This window comes from Cherax quadricarinatus, chromosome 16 (genome assembly GCF_038502225.1).
Source record: "Cherax quadricarinatus isolate ZL_2023a chromosome 16, ASM3850222v1, whole genome shotgun sequence".
Taxonomy (NCBI): Eukaryota; Metazoa; Arthropoda; class Malacostraca; order Decapoda; family Parastacidae; genus Cherax; species Cherax quadricarinatus.
This window is the reverse complement of record NC_091307.1, coordinates 22,423,173-22,447,547: the sequence shown is the minus strand read 5'-3', so window position 1 is coordinate 22,447,547 and position 24,375 is coordinate 22,423,173. Positions and strand designations below refer to the sequence as shown.

General features: G+C 43.9%; 1 protein-coding gene across 2 annotated transcripts in view; it reads right to left on the bottom strand.

The window, feature by feature from the left end:
• LOC128688922 (plexin-B-like) overlaps window positions 1–24,375 on the bottom strand; it is a 198,532-nt gene that overhangs the window by 9,387 nt on the left and 164,770 nt on the right. Inside the window, exons 12-16 of one of the 2 annotated variants that reach the window (XM_053776977.2) lie at window positions 18,402–18,544; window positions 17,840–17,973; window positions 16,475–16,676; window positions 11,498–11,644; window positions 1,791–1,850 (exon numbers count right to left, since the gene is read on the bottom strand). In XM_053776977.2, coding sequence (XP_053632952.2) covers window positions 1,791–1,850; window positions 11,498–11,644; window positions 16,475–16,676; window positions 17,840–17,973; window positions 18,402–18,544 — 686 coding nt within the window. The remainder of the gene's footprint in view (window positions 1–1,790; window positions 1,851–11,497; window positions 11,645–16,474; window positions 16,677–17,839; window positions 17,974–18,401; window positions 18,545–24,375) is intronic. The other variant, XM_070085458.1, reaches the window with a different exon arrangement.

Sequence of the window (24,375 nt, the reverse complement as noted above, 5' to 3'; positions counted from 1 at the left end):
CACTGGCCACATCCTGCTAGTGTGTCACTGGCCACATCCTGCTAGTGTGTCACTGGCCACATCCTGCTAGTGTGTCACTGGCCACATCCTGCTAGTGTGTCACTGGCCACATCCTGCTAGTGTGTCACTGGCCACATCCTGTTAGTGTGTCACTACACTCATGTACAACTCACAACAGTAGAGGGGACACTCCGCCACCACTTCATCAGTCCTAACCTGATGAAGTCACTCGTGCCAAAACACTTCCTATAATGTCTTCAAATGTACTCAAATGTCCTTCCCATCAGCATTTACAACTGAAAAAAGCATAAACGGAGTTTAATGCGATCCTTTATTAACAACTTTTCGCCCACAATGGGCTTTATAAAGTCACAAACAGCTCTACATATATATATATATATATATATATATATATATATATATATATATATATATATATATATATATATATATATATGTCGTGCCGAATAGGCAGAACTTGCGATTTTGGCTTAAATAGCAACGCTCATCTTGCCATATAGGACAAGTGAAAATTTGTGTATGCAATATTTTCGCCAAAATCATTCTTAACCTAACGAAAAAAATATATTTCACTGTGTTTGTTTAGTATTAAATTATTGTAAACAAATCTAAAATATATTTAGTTGGGTTAGGCTAAAATAAATAACTCTTGCTATAATAAGGTTAGGTAAGGTTTCTAAGATTCTTTTAGTGCAAAATTATAAATTTTTACATTAACTTTAATGAAAAAAATATATCTTTAAACGTATAAGAATTTTTTTTAGAAAGGACTTAATTTTAAATGAGTTCTTACTAATTGACCAGTTTTACATATTTGGCACGACATATATATATCTTATTGCATATATATATATATATATATATATATATATATATATATATATATATATATATATATATATATATATATATATATATATATTAGTGGTACCAACACTCTTATATGAGTGTGAAACATGGGTTGTAAATGTTGCAGCGAGGTTGGATAGCATTAAACTCCATTCATGTCACCCTTTTTATTCCAGTGTCATTATTTCGTACTGTTTCATTCCATAACATATACGACTATATCCTGATGTTGAGTATCCCAATAACAGTGTAATCCAGGGAGTTATCTTGGATTATGCAGAGAGAGAGAGAGAGAGAGAGAGAGAGAGAGAGAGAGAGAGAGAGAGAGAGAGAGAGAGAGAGAGAGAGAGAGAGAGAGAGAGAGAGAGAGAGATTCACTCATTCATTCAAACAAAATGAGAAAAAAATACAAATATCAGTGTTCGGTAAAACAAAGTCGCAATACAAACTGAGAAACAGTCAGCATAAATAACAAACAAGACTAAAACAAACTGGTTGAACCAAACACAGCCAAGCACAAACTGATTGAACCAAACATAGCTAAGCACAAACTGGTTGAACCAAACATAGCTAAGCACAAACTGGTTAAAGCAAACACAGCCAAGCACAAACTGGCAGAATTAAACATATAAGCATAAGGTTACTAAACAAAACATTGTCAAGCACAAAGTGGCTGAGTGACGAGTGTGAATACAGCAGCAGCAGCAGCCTGAAAAAGGAAGTAACAGCGTGAAAGAGGCAGTAGATAGCATGAAGGAGGCAGTAGACAGCATGAAGGAGGCAGTAGACAGCGTGATGGAGGCAGTAGACAACGTGAAGGAGGCACTAGAAGTGCAAAAAAGGCAGAAGACAGCGTGAAGAAGGCAGTCTACAGCATGAAGGAGGCAGTAGACAGCGTGAAGGAGGCAGTGGCGACGTACTTCTGGTATGGTGTAGGGGATCTTGTCGTACTGTGGGTCGTCACGCACCAAGTGGATGGTCTGTAAGGGCAAAACAAGACAGGGACTGGTACTGGTGCTAGTGGGAGTAATAACAGTGGTAGGTGGTAGTATCAACAACAGTGGTGGTAGTGGTAGCAACAACAGTGGTGGTAGTGGTAGCAACAACAGTGGTGGTAGTGGTAGAAATGGGAGGTGAGGAAGGATTTCAAGTGTAAAACATGCGCATTATTTAGTAAAGTACTCTAATATTGCCCATGTGTCTTATTTTCACATTCGTGGGTCTTGTATAGCACATCTTAAACCAAAAGAAAATAGGGAATGAAAAGGTAAATAAGGCAGAAACTGAAAAACAAGGGACAGGAAAAAGAAGTGATATGAAGGGCATAAAAATCAATAATGGAACGGGAAATAAAAAAATAAGGATGGATTTCGGGTGTTTAGGTGGTAGATGAACGTTCAGAAAAATAAGGGGAAAAAAAGAGAAAGTCAGAATGTGACAAAATGAATTCAGGGAGAAGGAGGAGGAGAAGGAGGAGGAGAAGGAGGAGGAGGAAGAGGAGGAAGAGGAAGAGCAAGACACAACTATGAAAGACAATGAAACAAACTAAAATAATAACACGGTGATTTAAAATAGGGAAATATGGTGATGATGGTGAGGATGAGAGAGGAGAAAATTATTAAAATTGAATGTTATCTGTGAGAGCCAAGGAAACAAGAATAATGGGAGGATAAAGAAATGTGAAGAAGACAATGAGACAAGGAGAGGACAAAGAGAAAATCAAGTGTAACATTCACAGTAAAACAAATGTATTGAATAAGCACAGAAAATAATGAAAATTTGCTAAATAAATAGTTAAATAGAACAACAGTTTTATAATAGTGTGGAAAATAATAAATATATAATTAAACACACACACACACACACACACACACACACACACACACACACACACACACACACACACACACACACACACACAGACACACACAAACACACACATTATTCGTATATACACACAAAAAAATCAGATCAAGTGTCTAACAACAAGTACCTTTAACAACTAGTAACTACATAAATCTATAGAATCAACACTTACTATTGCAAGTAACACACAATACTCTAGCCCACTCACTCAGCAATCCAGCCCACTCATCCCACTCCCTCCTCAACCTGCATCCATCCTACCCCAACACTGGTTCGCCTCAGAGCAAATAACAGCGTTGATAAGAACATAGAATGAATAGGTAATTAGGTTGGGGACGGGAGCTACAACACAACCATAGCTGGAACTATGAAGGGCACGGGCATGTCCTCGTGCAGCACATATCATAGGGATAACGAATGAATGCATACACAACTGGTATTAAAGACCTGGACAAAGATGCTAGAAAAGGTGGCGAGAAGGATAATGGAGACGCAAGAGAAAATGATAGAAGATAAATTCGTCAAGTTTAAGGAAGAGGCAGAGGAAAGAGAAACAAAATTGATTGAGAAAATTAACAGCAAACAGGAAAGATGCAAAGAAGTGAGTGAAATGACCTTGAACATGACGTTAGGGTGCTGAGGCGAGTAGTGGTACCAGTCAGCTGAAGATGAACCAGATACAGGGAAAGACGTGAATCCGAGAAATCAAAGCACAGGTCGAGCAACATGTAGTCAACAGGTCAGAAAGGGAGGAGAAAGAAATGGCGAATAACCCTGAGAAAATAAGTGAAGATGGTTACCTTAACGAGACAAGAAGAGCTTAAGATAAGACACAGAGCTCTGATAATGTATAGGCTAAATGAAGTAAGAGAACTGAAAGGGAAGTGTAAAAAACAGGTGGAAGAACAAGAGACGAAGATCTGATGACAAAAATGGATGATGAAAGAGACAAGCAAATTCTGTGTTTTTAAGAATGGAAGCTTGTGTAAACAAGTTTTAGGCACAAGTACACATAAGTACATAGTGTAAATCACCCAAGATAATCCAAAAATGTCAGGTAGTGACGTATTTCCATTGGGAACCTTGTAGACGTAAAGACAAAGTCACTACATCCTTGATGGAGTCATGAGAGACTCAGAGATAAAACATGAAAGGAAAAGCTGGGTGGACTGCAAGAAAGCATTCGATATAACACCATGTCAAAGACTAGCCCAGAAATTCGAGAAACAGGCAGAGTTAAAAAGGCAGTGTTCTCCAGTAGATCAGTACCTGAATACCAGACATAGTGTAACAGTAAGGGATGAGACAGAATGGGAGACTAATAAGTAGAGCTAGAAAAGAATCAGTATTAACTCCACTACTGCTCGTAATATATGTAAACAACCTAACAGAAGGGATCGAGTCTTAATTGTTACTGTTCACTAACGTAAAACTAATAAGAGGAAAAAGAACTGTAGAAGACTAGTGATAAGGTTCGGGGAGATCTCAAGAAACTGGTGTGTGAACAAATAAGTGGCTTCTAGAGCTTAACCAAAACAGGCATGTTAACTGGAGAATATTTCTCATTTTATAAATACCTACATAAAATTACAACTATTAGTGTTTTTTTTTTTTTTGTATTTTTGCTGAAGGCATTCGAGACAGAAAATACGTAAGAAAAATAATAAAAGTGGTCTGAAGAAAAAAAAAACTGGGCAGGACAAAAGAATGTGCGAGGGAGGATGGGAGGAAAGGAGGAGGGGCGGGGGTTAGTTTAGGGAGAGGGAAAGACGATAGTGTGTCCAGGGTGGTGAAGAGACAATTCATCAGCAGGTCCCCCAGGGTTTGGTCTTCCCTCTTCCATCCCTTGCAACTCTCCTGACTCTCCCAGTCTCCTGACACTTCCCTTTCCCTCGCTCTTCCCTTCCCCCGATTCTTCCTTTCCACCCACAATCTCCTGACTCTACATGCTTACTCCTCCTCTCATTCCCCAGCCGTCTTTGCTTCCTAACAAGTCACAGAATTAACCATTCTAGAGAATGCAATTCCATACCGAAGAACTCAAACTATTCTGAAGAACTGGCCATTCCAAAGAACTGTTCCAACCTCCCCATTAACAAAAAACTAAACACCTCGAAGAACTCGAGCCATGTCAAATAAATATGGCCATCCCGAAAAACTCTGGCCATCAAAGTGGACTTGATTATTCCAAAGAATTGTTTCAACCCAGGGAACCATGGTCGTCCTACCAGAGTCTGGCCATCACAACCAATCATGAAAAAAACTTGTGCCTCATCCTTCAAGGATGAGCCAGAAACCTGTTAATCCTGTGAGTCTGTCCATTGCTAGAACATTGTAAGGAAGAAGTCTGTTTATAATAGGACACAAAATGATAGCCACGGGAGTGTAGCCGCAGGGGACGATAGAATAGGGGAGGAAGAGAGGATGTAATAAATAATGATGTAAACACGAAAAATCGAGGATAGTGGACGGTCATTTGGCAGCCCAGAGGGAACCCATGGTGCTTGGGGAGAGAGAGAGAGAGAGAGAGAGAGAGAGAGAGAGAGAGAGAGAGAGAGAGAGAGAGAGAGAGAGAGAGAGAGAGAGAGAGAGAGAGAGAGAGAGAGAGAGAGCAGTAAGCGTAACGAGGGTGGGACAGACAGGTCCCTGAGGATCGGTGGTGACTTGACGCTAACACTTGTCCACAACACCACTGACGTGAACATCGCCAGGAAAAAATTGCATTCAGGAAAAACACACTGAGAGAAAAAATACCACTGAGGGAAAAAATACCAAGCGGTAAAACACCGCTTGGAAAACAAAACTGGAAAACACGGTCAGTAACATTATCCCGAGAAAACACTGATCACCGGGGGAAAAAAAGGAAAAAAAATCACTGCCAAAGAAAGCTTCAGCTCCAACACCACTGTGAAAGTCGCTGCCTGAAGAACCTGCCAGGACGACAAGCGCGACACACCAGCACCAGGAAAAAAATATAGGAAAATACTAGAAAAATCCTAAGAACAACATTATTCGGTAAAAAACAACACAACCGCTAATTTCTATAACTGCATTCACATAGAAACGAAGAAATCAAGACTTGTTTCATGTGACGTGAAGCAACAAAGACCCGTTGTTGTAAATGGAGGTGTTACCAAAACTGTGGTAAAGGAAACCTGTGTACAGTTTGAGGACTGATAAAGCCAGGCTTGGCGAAACGTTTCCTTTAATAAATGTGCTAAACTGTACGCAAGTGTCCTTGTCCATCAGCAGTCACCCCAGATGGATATTTAGGACATAAGATTTCTTTCTCCCCGGGTTTAGGTAAAAGCTTGCTAATAACATGCACATGTGGCTATCATCAACAGACACATCTTTAAAACACATTTCTTTCGCCACGGGCGTAGTTGAGAATAAGACGGTTAGGGGTCATAAGAACATAAGAACATAAGAACGAAGGAACACTGCAGAAGGCCTACTGGCCCATGCGAGGCAGGTCCAAGTCTCCTACCGGCTTAAGCCAATGCACCCAACCCAGTCAGGTCAGGTCACATTGACTTAAGGGAGGAACACGGCAACGGTCGCTTGCTCCGATTCCAGCAACGGACTTGGAGACTCGGAAAGGCCCATGCTAAGGCAGGTATCATCGGACACTCTTAGTGGGAAGTGATCCAGGGATCTCACCAGAGGGGTACTAACCTGGGGAAGGCAGCGAAGGAGGCTCCTCCAATGGGCAAATCAGATATTTAACTGGAGGTTAATGTTACTTGCAGAATAATCTGACAAAGGCACAGATGATCCAGCCATGGGAAGCAATCTAGGAATTTCAGAAGAAAGTATAATTAATTCCAAGAGAAAAACCACACAACAGCTATGTATCGACTTCACTATTTTTTTTTCCAGACTGATGGAGGAGACTTGGTCAAGGAAGGTAGCTACTAATGAAGAACTCCTAATCGGGAGGAGAATTATGCAGAATCGTATTCAAAGGCGGTGCCCAGGGTAGGAAAAAAAACACAAAGGATTTAAATAAAGAGGATCCCTAAGAAAAACAGCGACTGAAGCACCAAAAGGAAGAAACAAGAGAAGAGGGAAATGAGGACGAAGAGGAAGAGCAGGAAGGACCCACCGAGGAGGGACTGTCGTGGACCAACGCCCAGGGGAGGCCAACATAAAGCACCTTCAAGACATTAAATCACATTTAAATTTTCCAGACAAGCGACAGGTGACAGCAAAATTTATTCTTTTAGGTAAATCTTGCATGCGCAAAAACTAACGTCATTTACTGAATCCCGACGCTTTCACACCCTACCTACAACTGTCATTTGCATTTTATCCCACGTACCAGATTATATGAAATTCTCTTCTTCACGCCAAGATTTCGCTCAATTAACTCCAGCTAAAATTAATTTGTTAACACGAGAGAGGTGTTCAGCGTTAATTAAGCCTTCAACTGTTAGGCCCAAGTGAGTGGGACAGGTGTGACACGCTCCGAGCAGGTGTAGCAGGGTTAGCAGCATATGTATAAACCACCCACAGCGGACAGGAACGTCCCACAACCTCTAATGAACAAGGGAGAAGAATTAATTCACCTCGATTTATAGTCTCCAAAACACAGTTCCTTATTCATATTATTAGTTTTTGTGTGTATGGACTGGAAAGCCACTGGAAGGCCTCGGTCAAATGACCAAAGGCTTTACTATTGCAGGTCATAATGTGACTTATGACCTGCACCAAGAGAAATTTTCCCCATTTCTTCTGAGCTTCTGTCTTGGTGACTCCAAACGGTAACAGGCGTAGATGTGCCCTTGTGTAGTGGTAGGGACAGGTGGGCCCTACATACGAGCAACAAGTTATGTAGGGCTCAACAGGGTCTAGGTGCTTGGCCCTTTTTCACCAAGCATCGCCATGATGAGATGATTCTTTCTAGACTCAGAGGTTCCACCCGCCACACCCAGAGCCACCTGCTTGCAGGTGGTTCCTGCTCCTGTCTGTGTAACATGAATCGCGACCATGATCCACGTGGGTTCCCGGTGGCCTGGTGGCTAAAGCTCCCGCTTCACACACGGAGGGCCCTGGTTCGAATCCCGGCGGGTGGAAACATTTCGACACGTTTCCTTACACCTGTTGTCCTGTTCACCTAGCAGCAAATAGGTACCTGGGTGTTAGTCGACTGGTGTGGGTCGCATCCTGGGGGACAAGATTAAGGACCCCAATGGAAATAAGTTAGACAGTCCTCGATGACGCACTGACTTTCTTGGGTTATCCTGGGTGGCTAACCCTCCGGGGTTAAAAATCCGAACGAAATCTTATCTATTTTCCCAAGGCTTCACACTCTCCTCTTAACATTTATTATATTTTATAATTACGAGGAGGCCTGATAAATGAGACACATGAGAAATACAGCCTTTCCCATGTGTCCTGTCAACTTGTGGATATTTTCTTTTTATTTTGCCTATTTTTTTGACAATGTCATCTTAATGGGGGGGGCTTCAACATTTTTTTTTCTTTTGGTCTTGTGGGTTTTAACGTTCTTGTTCTCTCTACGTTTGTTATTCGGTTTTAATTTGCTAGTTTTTGCACGCGTTTTCTGTTTGCGAGACGTGTTGAATGATCACCTGGATCAGTCAATTTCCAATCTCAAAACTTTACCTTTCTCTAAACCACGTTACAGCAGATGCAGCGTCGTGGAAGCGTAGCTCTGACGCAAGCGTCAGCGTGCGTAACGAGGTAGGTTTTTTTTTTTTGAGGTAAGTAGCATCGTGGTAGTGCAGTTAACTTTGTAACCTATTTTTATCTCCGGTAGCTTGGTGTAGTTAGCTTCAGCGCAGGTAGCTTAGTGGTAACGCAGTTTCAACGCCGGTAGCGCAGGGGTAGCGCAGTTTCAATGCCGTTAGCGCAGGGGGTAACGCAGTTTCAACGCCGGTAAAGCAGTTTCAACGCCGGTAGCGCAGGGGTAACGCAGTTTCAACGCCGGTAGCGCAGGGGTAACGCAGTTTCAACGCAGGTAGCGCAGGGGTAACGCAGTTTCAACGCCGGTAGCGCAGGGGTAACGCAGTTTCAACGCCGGTAGCGCAGGGGTAACGCAGTTTCAACGCAGGTAGCGCAGGGGTAACGCAGTTTCAACGCCTGTAGCGCAGGGGTAAAGCAGTTTCAACGCCGGTAGCGCAGGGGTAACGCAGTTTCAACGCCGGTAGCGCAGGGGTAACGCAGTTTCAACGCCGGTAGTGCAGGGGTAACGCAGTTTCAACGCCGGTGGTGCAGGGATAAAGCAGTTTCAACGCCGGTAGCGCAGGGATAAAGCAGTTTCAACGCCGGTAGCGCAGGGGTAACGCAGTTTCAACGCCGGTAGCGCAGGGGTAACGCAGTTTCAACGCTGGTAGTGCAGGGGTAACGCAGTTTCAACGCCGGTGGTGCAGGGGTAACGCAGTTTCAACGCCGGTAGCGCAGGGATAAAGCAGTTTCAACGCCGGTAGTGCAGGGGTAACGCAGTTTCAACGCCGGTGGTGCAGGGGTAACGCAGTTTCAACGCCGGTAGCGCAGGGGTAACGCAGTTTCAACGCCGGTAGTGCAGGGGTAAAGCAGTTTCAACGCCGGTAGCGCGGAGGTAGCGTTGCTGAAGCAATTCGCAGGACTCCAGTTCCTTTATCAATACTCAGCAGGAAACTTTCCATAAGACTTAATTGAGTTAATCTAACTCTCTCTCTCTCTCTCTCGCACACACACACACACACACACACACACACACACACACACACACACACACACACACACACACACACACACACACACACACACACACACACACACACACACATTTCCCACTTGCTCTCCCCTTACTCATCACGACAGTCCTTTAAAGTCCCTTTACTCCTTGAAGGGAAGGGGGCCCATTGATGCTGATGAGATGGGGGAATATAATTTAAAGGAGACATTATAATTAGGGATTATAGGGGGAATTGTAGTGGGGATGCCCTCCATGAGCTGTGAATCAACCCCTGCAGATATAATTGGGTTAGTACAACAATCACTGGGCAGGATGCACCTATTATTGGGCAGAATGAACCTACCATTGGGCAGGATAGTAGTTTTCTAGTGTATACCAGAGTATATCTCTCGTGAATAAACTTGAGAGAGGAACCTAATGACAACATTTCGGTCCCTCCTGGACTATTGTCAGGTTACACTTTTCTTCCCGCTTTTTGACTTGACAATGGTCCAGGAAGGGAGCGAAACGTCGTAAGGTTTCTCTCCTAAGTGCAGGTTTTTCTTGAATTGTTTCAGCCACCGTACTGTGACTACATTTTTTAAGTGTCTTCGATAATTCCATCAGTCATACGAAAAAAATACATGGAGAGCTTGCATTTATTTATATTTCAAAAAAGGCTTTTGACACTGCCATGAGAAACTGATGCAGAACCTGAGAAACACCGGAAAAATAAAAGGCAAACTATTATAATAGATGAGATACGCGAGTGAGTGAATAATTAGCTAACAAGACTGGACACAGTATTAACCACAAGTACGAATGACACAAGTGAGACAAAATACGAGCCACCTGGACACTGGCGACCATACAGTGCTGAACTTGGAGTACCTTGCTGAAGTAAACGTGAAGATCAGTGTACAAGCTACTGTTGCTTTAATCAGCACATCTAACACCAATTATGTATTAATGGAATACAAAACTAACTGAATAAGACACGTGCAACACTTGGGTATATTGATGAATAAGACGTGTGTGCAGGTGGAGGGAGTGACAAGCCAGATTTTAGGATGTTCGAAAGAATGAGGAAACTCCCTGAATGCAGTGCAATGAGAAAGGGAACTGTAAGAATAGTCAACGAATGAGATGATGGAGTACCTAGCTGGAAAGTGCTCTGGGAAGCAGAGAACCCTCATACCCAGAAGGAATAATAAGGCCAAAGGGAGCCCCTGGTTCAACCAGAGATGTAGAGAGGAAAGCGAAGCATTAGATCATAGAATTGTATACAGGGAAGGACAAAAGTGGCCCGAGAGGTGAGCATACCGGCCAGAAACGAATATGCAAGAATGCAGAGAGAGGCTGAGTGACGATTTGAGAATGACATAACAGCATAGGTCAAGTGCGAACCACAACAGCTTCACAGCCACGATAGTGAAAGACTCGGTAATTCGACTGAAGGAGATCTCACGAAGGATGACAGGGAAGTCTGAGATGTTACTGAACAAGCGATTTAAAGATAACTCAGTAAAAACAGGATCAGTACCAGAATGATTAGGATAAAGAGTACATCGACAGGTACTGGGCACCATACACACACCAGGAGGTAAAAAAAAAAAACTCTCGGTGGAACTGGATACAATAAAAACAATGAGACTGACAGTCACCATGGATCCTGCATGAGGGAGCAGAAGCACTGTCAAAAACTACCTAAGATCCATTAATAAGTCAATGGATACCAGAGTGCTACCAAAGATCTTGAAGACCGTAAATTTAACCCCTGTTAAAGAAATGAGACGGGAAGCACCGAAATACAGACCAATTTCTCTCACATGCATATCATGCAAATTAATGGAGAAGATAATCAGGAGCAGAGTACAGCACACACACGTACACAAAACCTTCGACATTCAGAGAGAGAGAATATCCGAGTGAGTCTCACCTCATTTATATCAATAAATATATAAATCTCACTTGAAACACAGGGAGCAACAGATGCACTCTTTTTTTACGTGAAACACGAATATATCTACATTCACATAATACAAGCAGGCCTGAGAGAACATTACGCTTACTTACAACGTGGGAGTGGGTGATCTGTTCTCTTAGGAGCCGCTCCTCTGAGAGGGAGTAGCGGGCGTCGTGGGTGATAGCATCCACAGGACCCTTCTCCACCTGGTGCTTGATGGCCTTGTATAGCAGGAACAGTGAAGGACCTGCCTGCTCCTGTAGAGGGCAAAGGAGAAGTCATTTATTGTCTTTGGACTAGTAGATCACTCTCTCCCGTTCCCTCGGCTACACCAGTTTAGTTTTCATACACACTGAGTCTTTTGTGATGATCTGAGTCTTAGGTAAAAAGGACAAGTGCAACTAATGTGGCATTATTGTGATCTGATTCTCGTCAGTCTCACATGATTAACTGATATCATCATTCTTTCGAAAGCATTCCCAACATTTACCAGTGTGCTGCACTGATTATTTATACAGTTATTTTAAAGAATTACTACTAAATATCTGTAAAACTGTGTTGTCTCAGTACTACATCTAAATCCTCGCAGGAGATTTATTTCTGTAGGGAAGGATTTATCAATATCACTATTAAATCCCAGTAAATTTAGCTTTTAAACCCAGAAAAAAAAACCGGTGGAATGGGCCGAGTTTCGGTCGCAAAAATAAAATAAAATAAAATAAAACAGTGACTCGGACCTCTGTGATTCCACACACGGGTTTATCATTATAAATATATTTAGATTCATTCACTTTTTTCTCTTCCTTCGATTCTTTCAAAGGATTTCATATTTTTCCCTGAGTCTAAAGAGTGGCTAAGACATTTATAATTTGTTTTCCCCTCCAGAACACCTGTCATCAATCTGTAGTGCACCTGTCATCAATGTGTAGTGCACCTGTCATGTGTAGTGCATCTGTCATGTGTAGTGCATCTGTCATCAATGTGTAGTGCACCTGTCATGTGTAGTGCACCTGTCATGTGTAGTGCATCTGTCATGTGTAGTGCATCTGTCATGTGTAGTGCATCTGTCATGTGTAGTGCATCTGTCATGTGTAGTGCATCTGTCATGTGTAGTGCATCTGTCATGTGTAGTGCATCTGTCATCAATGTGTACTGTACCTGTCATCAATGTGTAGTGCACCTGTCATCAATGTGTAGTGCACCTGTCATCAATGTGTAGTGCACCTGTCATCAATGTGTAGTGCACCTGTCATCAATGTGTAGTGCACCTGTCATGTGTAGTGCATCTGTCATCAATGTGTAGTGCACCTGTCATGTGTAGTGCACCTGCCATCAATGTGTACTGTACCTGTCATCAATGTGTACTGTACCTGTCATCAATGTGTACTGTACCTGTCATCAATGTGTACTGTACCTGTCATCAATGTGTAGTGCACCTGTCATCAATGTGTACTGTACCTGTCATCAATGTGTACTGTACCTGTCATCAATGTGTAGTGCACCTGTCATCAATGTGTAGTGCATCTGTCATCAATGTGTAGTGCATCTGTCATCAATGTGTACTGTACCTGTCATCAATGTGTAGTGCATCTGTCATCAATGTGTACTGTACCTGTCATCAATGTGTAGTGCACCTGTCATCAATGTGTAGTGCACCTGTCATCAATGTGTACTGTACCTGTCATCAATGTGCACTGTACCTGTCATCAATGTGTAGTGCACCTGTCATCAATGTGTACTGTACCTGTCATCAATGTGTAGTGCACCTGTCATCAATGTGTAGTGCACCTGTCATCAATGTGTACTGTACCTGTCATCAATGTGTACTGTACCTGTCATCAATGTGTAGTGCACCTGTCATCAATGTGTAGTGCATCTGTCATCAATGTGTACTGTACCTGTCATCAATGTGTACTGTACCTGTCATCAATGTGTAGTGCACCTGTCATCAATGTGTAGTGCATCTGTCATCAATGTGTACTGTACCTGTCATCAATGTGTACTGTACCTGTCATCAATGTGTAGTGCACCTGTCATCAATGTGTACTGTACCTGTCATCAATGTGTACTGTACCTGTCATCAATGTGTAGTGCACCTGTCATCAATGTGTACTGTACCTGTCATCAATATACACACAACCCACACAGGAGAACGAAACTTAGGCCGACGTTACGGACCAACTTGTACCACTAACCTATGTGCGGGTTATTTGTGTATTGTTCCAGTCACGTTATTGTGCCCTTTTCTTCGTTATCACTGTGTTGCCTGCACGATACCTGCCATCAATACCTTCCACATCTCTCGTGCAATACATCTGGCATTAACAAATATCAACTCGGAGCAACATAAAACCTCCACGTGCACTTGCAGAGTGCAACCTCCACGTGCACTTGCAGAGTGCAACCTCCACGTGCACATGCAGAGTGCAACCTCCACGTGCACTTGCAGAGTGCAACCTCCACGTGCACATGCAAAGTGCAACCTCCACGTGCACTTGCAGAGTGCAACCTCCACGTGCACTTGCAGAGTGCAACCTCCACGTGCACTTGCAGAGTGCAACCTCCACGTGCACTTGCAGAGTGCAACCTCCACGTGCACTTGCAGAGTGCAACCTTCACGTGCACTTGCAGAGTGCAACCACGTGAACTTGCAGAGTGCAACCTCCACGTGCACTTGCAGAGTGCAGCCTCCACGTGCACTTGCAGAGTGCAACCTCCACGTGCCCTTGCAGAGTGCAATCTCCACGTGCACTTGCAGAGTGCAATCTCCACGTGCACTTGCAGAGTGGAACCTCCACGTGCACTTGCAGAGTGCAACCTTCACGTGCACATGCAGAGTGCAACCTCCACGTGCACTTGCAGAGTGCAACCTCCACGTGCACTTGCAGAGTGCAACCTCCACGTGCACTTGCAGAGTGCAACCTCCACGTGCACTTGCAGAGTGCAACCTCCACGTGCACTTGCAGAGTGCAACCTTCACGTGCACTTGCAGAGTGCAACCTCCACGTGCACTTGCAGAGTGCAACCTCCACGTGCACTTGCAGAATGCAACCTCCACGTGCACATACAGAGTGCAGCCTCCACGTGCACTTGCAGAGTGCAACCTCCACGTGCACTTGCAGAGTGCAACCTCCACGTGCACTTGCAGAGTGCAACCTCCACGTGCACTTGCAGAGTGCAACCTCCACGTGCACTTGCAGAGTGCAACCTCCACGTGCACTTGCAGAGTGCAACCTCCACGTGCACTTGCAGAGTGCAACCTCCACGTGCACTTGCAGAGTGCAACCTCCACGTGCACTTGCAGAGTGCAACCTCCACGTGCACTTGCAGAGTGCAACCTCCACGTGCACTTGCAGAGTGCAACCTCCACGTGCACTTGCAGAGTGCAACCTTCACGTGCACTTGCAGAGTGCAACCACGTGAACTTGCAGAGTGCAACCTCCACGTGCACTTGCAGAGTGCAGCCTCCACGTGCACTTGCAGAGTGCAACCTCCACGTGCCCTTGCAGAGTGCAATCTCCACGTGCACTTGCAGAGTGCAATCTCCACGTGCACTTGCAGAGTGGAACCTCCACGTGCACTTGCAGAGTGCAACCTTCACGTGCACATGCAGAGTGCAACCTCCACGTGCACTTGCAGAGTGCAACCTCCACGTGCACTTGCAGAGTGCAACCTCCACGTGCACTTGCAGAGTGCAACCTCCACGTGCACTTGCAGAGTGCAACCTCCACGTGCACTTGCAGAGTGCAACCTTCACGTGCACTTGCAGAGTGCAACCTCCACGTGCACTTGCAGAGTGGAACCTCCACGTGCACTTGCAGAGTGCAACCTTCACGTGCACATGCAGAGTGCAACCTCCACGTGCACTTGCAGGGTGCAACCTCCACGTGCACTTGCAGAGTGCAACCTCCACGTGCACTTGCAGGGTGCAACCTCCACGTGCACTTGCAGAGTGCAACCTCCACGTGCACTTGCAGGGTGCAACCTCCACGTGCACTTGCAGAGTGCAACCTTCACCAGACAGATGTCACGAGGATTAACATCATTAATTTTACATTTCACAATGTAAAATATTTTTGCTCTTCTGCCCTGACTGAATTTAATATATATTAAAAATGCATGATAATAGCAATATATATATATATATATATATATATATATATATATATATATATATATATATATATATATATATATATATATATATATATATATACATATATCAGTCTTAGATACAGTATATCAAAATTTGTTCAGAAAATTTATCAATTATTATACGTAGTGTTATGAAAGGAATTTCGCTTAAATTTCCATGAGCCGTAAACGTCCCACGAAAAAATCATGTAAACAACATTGAATGAAAATAATGATCAGTTTTATAAAAAAATATTTAGGAAGATTATATTTAGAGTGATTTAAAAGTTATCATTGAACAAGATTTTGGAGAGAGAGAGAGAGAGAGAGAGAGAATAGTGACGTCAATTAAATTTATGTAGCGGAGGTAAAGGTCATTAACAAGTAATTAACAACTAATTAACAAGTAATTAACAAAAGCCGAGCGACTGTTAATCGTTCCAGGTGGCGTTCAGGGGTATGTCCAGTGGTCCCAGAGGGACGTTCAATGGTCCCAGAGGAACGTCCAGTGGTCCCAGACAACATGGCCAACCTGACCTCAACGAAGCGAAGAAGTCCTTGATATTAGTGTGGAGGTCTTGATCCAATGAATTGAACGTACCTTTTTCTCTTCCTTGGATCGAACCTAATTACCACCCATTCTCCAGGCTGGTGAGAGCGTGTTAGATATGAGTTAATGTGAACAAGGTAACGTTTATGAACGGATTCAGGGGAACAGGTTAGCCAGACTTGAGTCCTGGAGGTGGTAAGGGCAGTGTTTGCACTCTAAAGGAGGGATGGAGATGTTATTATACGGGGAGGGGGTAAACTGATTGTCATGTCAGGACACTTCTGGAAAGACGACGATTGAATGAATGATGGTGAGTGTACTTTCTTCTTTGGGTCACTCTGCCTTGGAAGAAGACGACCATTGAGTTTAAAAAAAAATAGTAATAGTAATAATAATTAACAACCTTGAGGTAGGTGTACATGCACAGCGTCATCCAGTTGGTCAGCATCTTCTCGACAACGCTCTCCGTCCTCCTAAGCATGAGTTGAGGATGCTTGGTAGCTACACTCTTGTCTATGAGACGCAGCAACAGTAGTCTCAGGATCTCCGTCAGGTATTCCATACGTCCTACCATCGACACCACCAGCAGTGATGCCACATTCACTCTGTGAGGGAGAAGCGACTTATTTTGTACGTCTGTGTAAGAGATACTGTTGGCAGGTAAGGATTTAATAGTAGTACTCAGATATCTCGGAGTACCAAGCACTGAGACACCTTCGAGTACCAGGCACTGAGACACCTCCGAGTACCAGGCACTGAGACACCGAGTACCAGGCACTGAGACACCTCCGAGTACCAGGCACTGAGCCACCTCCGAGTACCAGGCACTGAGACACCTCTGAATACCAGGCACTGATACACCTCTGAATACCGGGCACTGAGACACCGAGTACCAGGCACTGAGACACCTCCGAGTACCAGGCACTGAGACACCTCCGAGTACCAGGCACTGAGACACCTCCAAGTACCAGGCACTGAGACACCTCCGAGTACCAGGCACTGAGACACCTCCGAGTACCAGGCACTGAGACACCCCCGAGTGCCAGGCACTGAGACACCTCCGAGTACCAGGTACTGAGACACCCCCGAGTGACAGGCACTGAGACACCTCCGAGCACCAGGCACTGAGACACCCCCGAGTGCCAGGCACTGAGACACCCCCGAGTACCAGGCACTGAGACACCCCCGAGTGTCAGGCACTGAGACACCCCCGAGTGCCAGGCACTGAGACACCCCCGAGTGCCAGGCACTGAGACACCCCCGAGTGCCAGGCACTGAGACACCCCCGAGTGCCAGGCACTGAGACACCTCCGAGTACCAGGCACTGAGACACCTCCGAGTACCAGGCACTGAGACACCGAGTACCAGGCACTGAGACACCTCCGAGTGCCAGGCACTGAGACACCGAGTACCAGGCACTGAGACACCGAGTACCAGGCACTGAGACACCTCCGAGTGCCAGGCACTGAAGAAAAATTCTCACCAAAGCATTCAAGAGTAAAATGCTTAACAACAGAACTGGGAGACTTAACGCAAATTTACTGAAAATAAGTCTTGGAGAACGTATAACTGGGAGAGAGAGAGAGAGAGAGAGAGAGAGAGAGAGAGAGAGAGCTTTCCACGGTGACTCAGAAGACTGTTAGACATTAGCCTTGGCTGTAAGACATCAAACCATGGCTAGTAAACCATGACAGGAGGTGAACAAGTTGAGGACAGCCGCTGGTTCAATGACCCCCCCCCCCTCCAGAGGCCCCCAGGTACAACTTACTTGTCTCTGATGTTGAAAGTTTTCTGCGCCTCCAGCGACTCTATGAACGCCAGCAGGAAATATCTATTAGTGATGAGCTGCTCGAACTGGATCATGGCGCTGTCCATGGCAGGCCGACACCCGTTCATGCGCAGCTGAAGTGCAGAGAAAAATATATAAGAAAGTGTAATACGTATAATTTTCATAGGTTATTTAGTATTGGCCAATACTAGGCCTATTGGAATTCTCCTCTTTGCTTATTAAAAAGATATAAAACCTCAACAAACTTGAGTACGAAGAATATAAAGCAGTGTGTGGCAGTCTCAACGTTGTAGTACATGTACTCGCTACCATGACATTTTCCAGCGGGAACTTAATAGTTTAGGGCGTGTTAGTGAATATTAACTTTAGCCATGCGAGGGTCGTCAAGAATGGGGTGTTAGGCTTACCTTGGGGTCGCTCAGCTAGTTCTTATATTGGGGTCGTTGAGGATTATAGAGCTCTTCCTTACCCAGGGGTCGTTGAGGATGGTTGAGCTATTTCTTACCTTGGAGTCGATGAAGATTGGGGAAGTAGTACTTACCTTTGGGTCACTGAGGATGGGATGGTCTGTGACGCCGGGGAAGAACACCTTCATGACGTAGCTGCGGTGGTCCAGGGTTGGGATCCCTGAAGACTCCAAGTCCGCCGTCAGGTCCGTCATGTCCGTCTGGAGCTCAGCGAACGCTGCGGTCAGGACAGGGTTAAAATATCTCCAGATATATACCAGACTCTTCGAAGTATATAATACTCCTGATTTATTATGCCAGTGTGGGCTATTGGATTAATTTTATATCTGAAGTGTTTTTAACCTGTGTGGGTCAATTATTATAATAAAAAAGGAGCGCTAAACCACAAGGGCTATACAGCGCCCGTGTGGGTCAAGCTCCGCTTGGCATGGAGGATCGATCCTCCATCTACAAATCGCATACCTAGTCCCTTGCTAGTCACTGTTGTTAATTTTCTCCATATAAGAACATAAAAAACACTGCAACAGGCTTACTGGCCTATGCGAGGCAGGTCCAATTCTCCCACCGGCTTAAGCCAAGCCCTTGACCTAGTCAGGTCAGTCACGTCACTTAAGGGAGGAGCACGGCATCTGACCTAGTAGCACAAGCTAGTCAGGTCCAACTCACACCCACTCACGTATTTATCCAACCTATTTTTAAAACTACACAACGTTTTAGCTTCTATGACGGTACTCGGGAGTTTGTTCACTCATCCCCAACCTTATATGGCTTAGAAGACTAGTGCAGCGTAATAAAACCCTTAACTCACCAGTTTCGCCCATGCAATGGGCGAAACTGGCGAGTTTCAAAATCACTAATATTGTCAATAAGGATCATTAGACTACATCTATGCCTGTTTCCATCGTGTCAGTATTTTATACCATGTCCTCCCATATACGTGGGTTGGTTCGTGCCACTGGCTACTGTTGCTTACAAAAAAACATTTAAGAAACTTTGGCTTGTTTGACGATTGTGGCTACCAAACTCACTTATAATATTTTGTTATTCTTCTACCACAAGTCTTGCGTCAATAACATCAAAAAACTTTTTCAGTGACGGATATTAAGGTGGACATGATTACCTATAAATAATTGCAAAATGATTCAGACATACGACATGCCAAATTTATTTAACAAACGCGACACTAATTCAGAAATTTCAAAATTTTCTGTTCATCATTGTCACCGTTATATTTTTTTTTTATAATTCCTTGGATATAAAACGTAAAACACAAACTATGCAATGATCCTCAGTCATTAATAACAATATACTGAAAGAGCTCCGGGAGAAATCTCTAGTTTTTATTTAAAGTACGTTTATTATCTTCTGAGAATTAGGGTCTCTAATTGACAATGTAGGTGGTACTCCCCTAAACATATTTCGGTAAGATATACATATATGCAATAAGATCACAGTAAACAGGTGATATCAGAATATGCAAAACAACCACTGTGAAAAAATAGCGAAATTCCAAGTGCTTTCGTGACTTTTCACATTATCAAGGAATTTCGCTATTCTTTCAGAGTGGTTGTTATATATATATATATATATATATATATATATATATATATATATATATATATATATATATATATATATATATATATATATATAAATGGGTTCTTTAAGTATTGTTCTATACTGTAGCAACATTGCCGTGGCCCCGGCTAAGTTGTCCTCAACTACAATTTATAGGCAATAAAAGTGTTGATGTGTGTTGTTGTTGTTGTTGGTAAAGTGAGGCTGCGCCTGATGTTCGCTACGCAGATATATATTGCCTGAAGTTCCTCCACAACATATTACCTCCTCTCACTATTTCCAATATACATCTCTTAAACTTGACGTTTTCCTTGTATTCAACTTGTGTGACAGGAATACTGCTGAATTTCTTTCATTACAAGGTGTGTGTGTGTATGTGTACTCACCTAGTTGTGGTTGCAGGGGTCGATTCAAAGCTCCTGGACCCGCCGCTTCACTGTGTGTGTGTGCGCGCGCGCACGCACGTGTGTGCGTAGAACTTAGATGTTTATTTAGGCTTGCATACATAACACAGTTTTTACAATAGCCATAAGGGAATACGGATGTTATGTCTCGTCTTCAGTTTTTAAAATTATTAAGTTCGGTAAACCTTGGTCCGATTTCTGATGATATGTGAAAGCTATTCTGACAGTTATAAAAATATGCATTGAAGAGTTTCGTTTCATTGGACATGAGATAGGAATCATACACGGAAGATTGACGATGACTTGGACAACAATGCAACTAGCTAGTAGTACGACAGGTAATGTAAAACCTAGAGAAGGACCTGCCATGTATGGGTCGGTAGGCCTGCTGCAATGTTCCTCCATTCTCGCATTTTTTGTTTTACACCAATATTCTTGCAGGAGTGCGTGAGCTAGAGCTCACTGCGGTGTCTCAGTACCACGAGAAGTTAAAGGCACAGAACGCAGTCGAGCGTGGCGGCCTGTACAAGTCGTGCATGGTGCTGCCCTCTACCTCCATCAACCTGCTACACTAACACGCAACAATACCACAAATAATGTGGTGAAACGACCGCAGTGTGACACTCAACACAGACTGATAATAACAATATATCTCCACAATGGGATAATCTAGGATGAAGATCTTTTTTTAAAACCTGACCATCACAAACTATCGATAGGATAATAATGGCAATCTGTATTACGAACTGTTATACCTTCAGGGACATACCTAGCTCAGTGGTAACGTTTACCAACCAAAAGTAGTCCGGGTCGAATCCTGGGGGGCAACAAGACGTAAAGGCAAGTCTTCTAACACTTGCCGCCGTTACCTGAAGTGAACGACTGGGGTTCGAACCTCGGACGAGTGGAAACGTTGAACATGTTTCCTTACACGAGTTTCCCCTCCCGTTTCACCTAGGAGTAAGTACCTGGGTGCTAGCTGGCTTGTGGACCGCATACTGGAGAATTGAATCATGGAACACCACACAGGAAATAAACCATACTTGCTTTCTTGGGTTATTTTCTAAAATTAACCATCTATGGTAATACTCTAAATAAAGTCATCTGGGTGATAGTGTAGGGATTTCTGCCTTTTTATTAGGTAACTTCTCTGGTATTAGATAGCCTGTGTAATAGCGATAGATATATTTTATGTTTATAAGTTTTATATAACCTCCCCCCCCCAAAAAAAAAAAAAAAACTAAATCTACTTTACCCTAGAATTTAATTTCTGATTTGGGTTAGAAGGAGGTTGCGTTTAGTTGGGTATGGTAACTTAGGCTTCTTTAACACTCCCCTATCCCCCCCCCCCAAAAAAAACCGCTCTTATCCCTTAGGCTTAATAATAATAATAGAATATAACTGTTCATTACAAAAAACAATTAACAAAGAAAATTTTACATAATAAGATAAAAGTAAGTGCACTTAGCAAAACATGAAATTAATATAGAAGCGTAAAACAACAGCTCAAAATTCATTATTAACTAACCGTGGTTTCATTTCATTTGTGTTTTGTTTGCTAGATTTCTCAACAAACTGACAATTATAGTATAGTTTATCCACAATGAATATTATAGAAAACGACGAACGAGTTACTTCAATAGATTACAGAAAATAAATGTCGGTGGGGTAACTTTATTTTTCAGGGATTTAATTTCAACCTTGGGCGAAAAGAGATTACTACTTGTAAAGTTAATAATTGTACAAATGATATATTCAGCTTATTCTTTTTTTTAATTTAATACTTATATATTTTAATTTTGACCTAACTGATTTAATTAGTTTATGACGATACCTGGAGTCTACCTGGAAGGCATTCCGGGGATCAACGTCCCCGCGGCCCGGTCCACGACCAGGCCTCCCGGTGGATCAGGGCATGATCAACGAGGCTGTTACTGCTGGCCGCACGTAATCCAACGCACAAACCACAGCCTGGCTGATCCGGCACCATCTTTAGGTACCTGTCCAGCTCCCTCTTGAAGACAACCAGGGGTCTTCCCGTAATGCCCCTTATTGCTGGTGGGAGGCTGTTGAACAGTCTTGGGCCCCGGACACTTATTGTGTTTTCTCTTAGTGTACCAGTGACGCCCCTACTTTTCACTGGGGGTATGTTGCATCGCCTGCCAAGTCTTTTGCTTTCGTATGGAGTGATTGCTGTGTGCATATTAGGGACCAGTCCCTCCAGAATCTTCCAGGTGTAGATTATGATATATCTCTCTCGCCTGCGCTCTAGTGAGTACAACTCAAGTGCTAACTGTTATTTGCTGTATGAAACTGTAAATACAGGGGTCATAATAATAATAATATAATAAAATAATCTTTATTTCTACAAGTACATGGTATACAGACCATATATCGACACCATGCCCAGCCCTTCTAGGGCAGGGTAGGTGCCTGAGCCCGAGCTTACAGCTCACAAGCCTGTCATTCCCATTAGCCCCCTTGGGGCGGGGATGGCAGACCAGAGAGGCCTAGCTTGTGGCTAGGTCTGGGGACATTTGGTCCCAAAGATGAGGGGGTGCTTCTGCCTCCTCCCATGGGAAACTTAGGTCTCAGACACTCCCTAAAGAGGGATCCAAGGCCGGGCCACCACTTGGACAAGGCCCGGGCCGGGAGAATACCGGCAAATCTTTAATAATAATAATAATAAATACAGACCATATGTGACACCAATGACACACTACTATATAGAATGCCCCTTATGTTAATTTTGGCCCCAGGATGCGACCCACACCAATCGACTAACACCCAGGTACATATTTTACTGATGGTTGAACATGGACAGCGGGTGTCTTAGGTAAAACATCCTAATATTACCACCTGTACCGGGGATCTAACCATGGACCTCAGTGTGTGAGCCGAGTGTGCTAGCGATCAAGCTACGGGACAACCTATGTGGAAATGTCACTGTCACCTTTTTTTTTGGGGGGGGGAGGTAATTATCGTAGGTAATTTACACGTGTTACTATTTAAGGTAAATGCACTAATTAAAAACTGTGTAGGTGTACCTTAATGGACTTAATGATCTTTAAATACGGCTGAATAATTTCATTAAGGGCTTTGCAAATGGCGTATTTTAAAGTTATTATATATAGCTGTAATGATGAGTTTTGTATTTCCACGTATGTTCACGTATCTACTTACCTGGTGTCTACCTGGTGTCTACCTGGAGTCTACCTGGTGTCTACCTGGTGTCTACCTGGAGTCTACCTGGTGTCTACCTGGAGTCTACCTGGTGTCTACCTGGTGTCTACCTGGTGTCTACCTGGAGTCTACCTGGAGTCTACCTGGTGTTTACCTGGTGTCTACCTGGTGTCTACCTGGTGTCTACCTGGTGTCTACCTGGAGTCTACCTGGAGTCTACCTGGAGTCTACCTGGAGTCTACCTGGTGTCTACCTGGTGTCTACCTGGTGTCTACCTGGAGTCTACCTGGTGTCTACCTGGAGTCAACCTGGTGTCTACCTGGTGTCTACCTGGTGTCTACCTGGTGTCTACCTGAAGGTTACCTGGTGTCTACCTGGTGTCTACCTGGTGTCTACCTGGTGTCTACCTGGTGTCTACCTGGTGTCTACCTGAAGGTTACCTGGTGTCTACCTGGTGTCTACCTGGTGTCTACCTGGTGTCTACCTGGAGTCTACCTGGAGTCTACCTGAAGGTTACATGGTGTCTACCTGGTGTCTACCTGGTGTCTACCTGGAGTCTACCTGGAGTCTACCTGAAGGTTACCTGGTGTCTACCTGGTGTCTACCTGGTGTCTACCTGGAGTCTACCTGGTGTCTACCTGGTGTCTACCTAGTGTCTACCTGGAGTCTACCTGAAGGTTACCTGGTGTCTACCTGGTGTCTACCTGGAGTCTACCTGGTGTCTGCCTGGAGTCTACCTGGAGTCTACCTGGAGTCTACCTGGAGTCTACCTGGTGTCTACCTGGTGTCTACCTGGTGTCTACCTGGAGTCTACCTGGAGTCTACCTGAAGGTTACCTGGTGTCTACCTGGTGTCTACCTGGTGTCTACCTGGTGTCTACCTG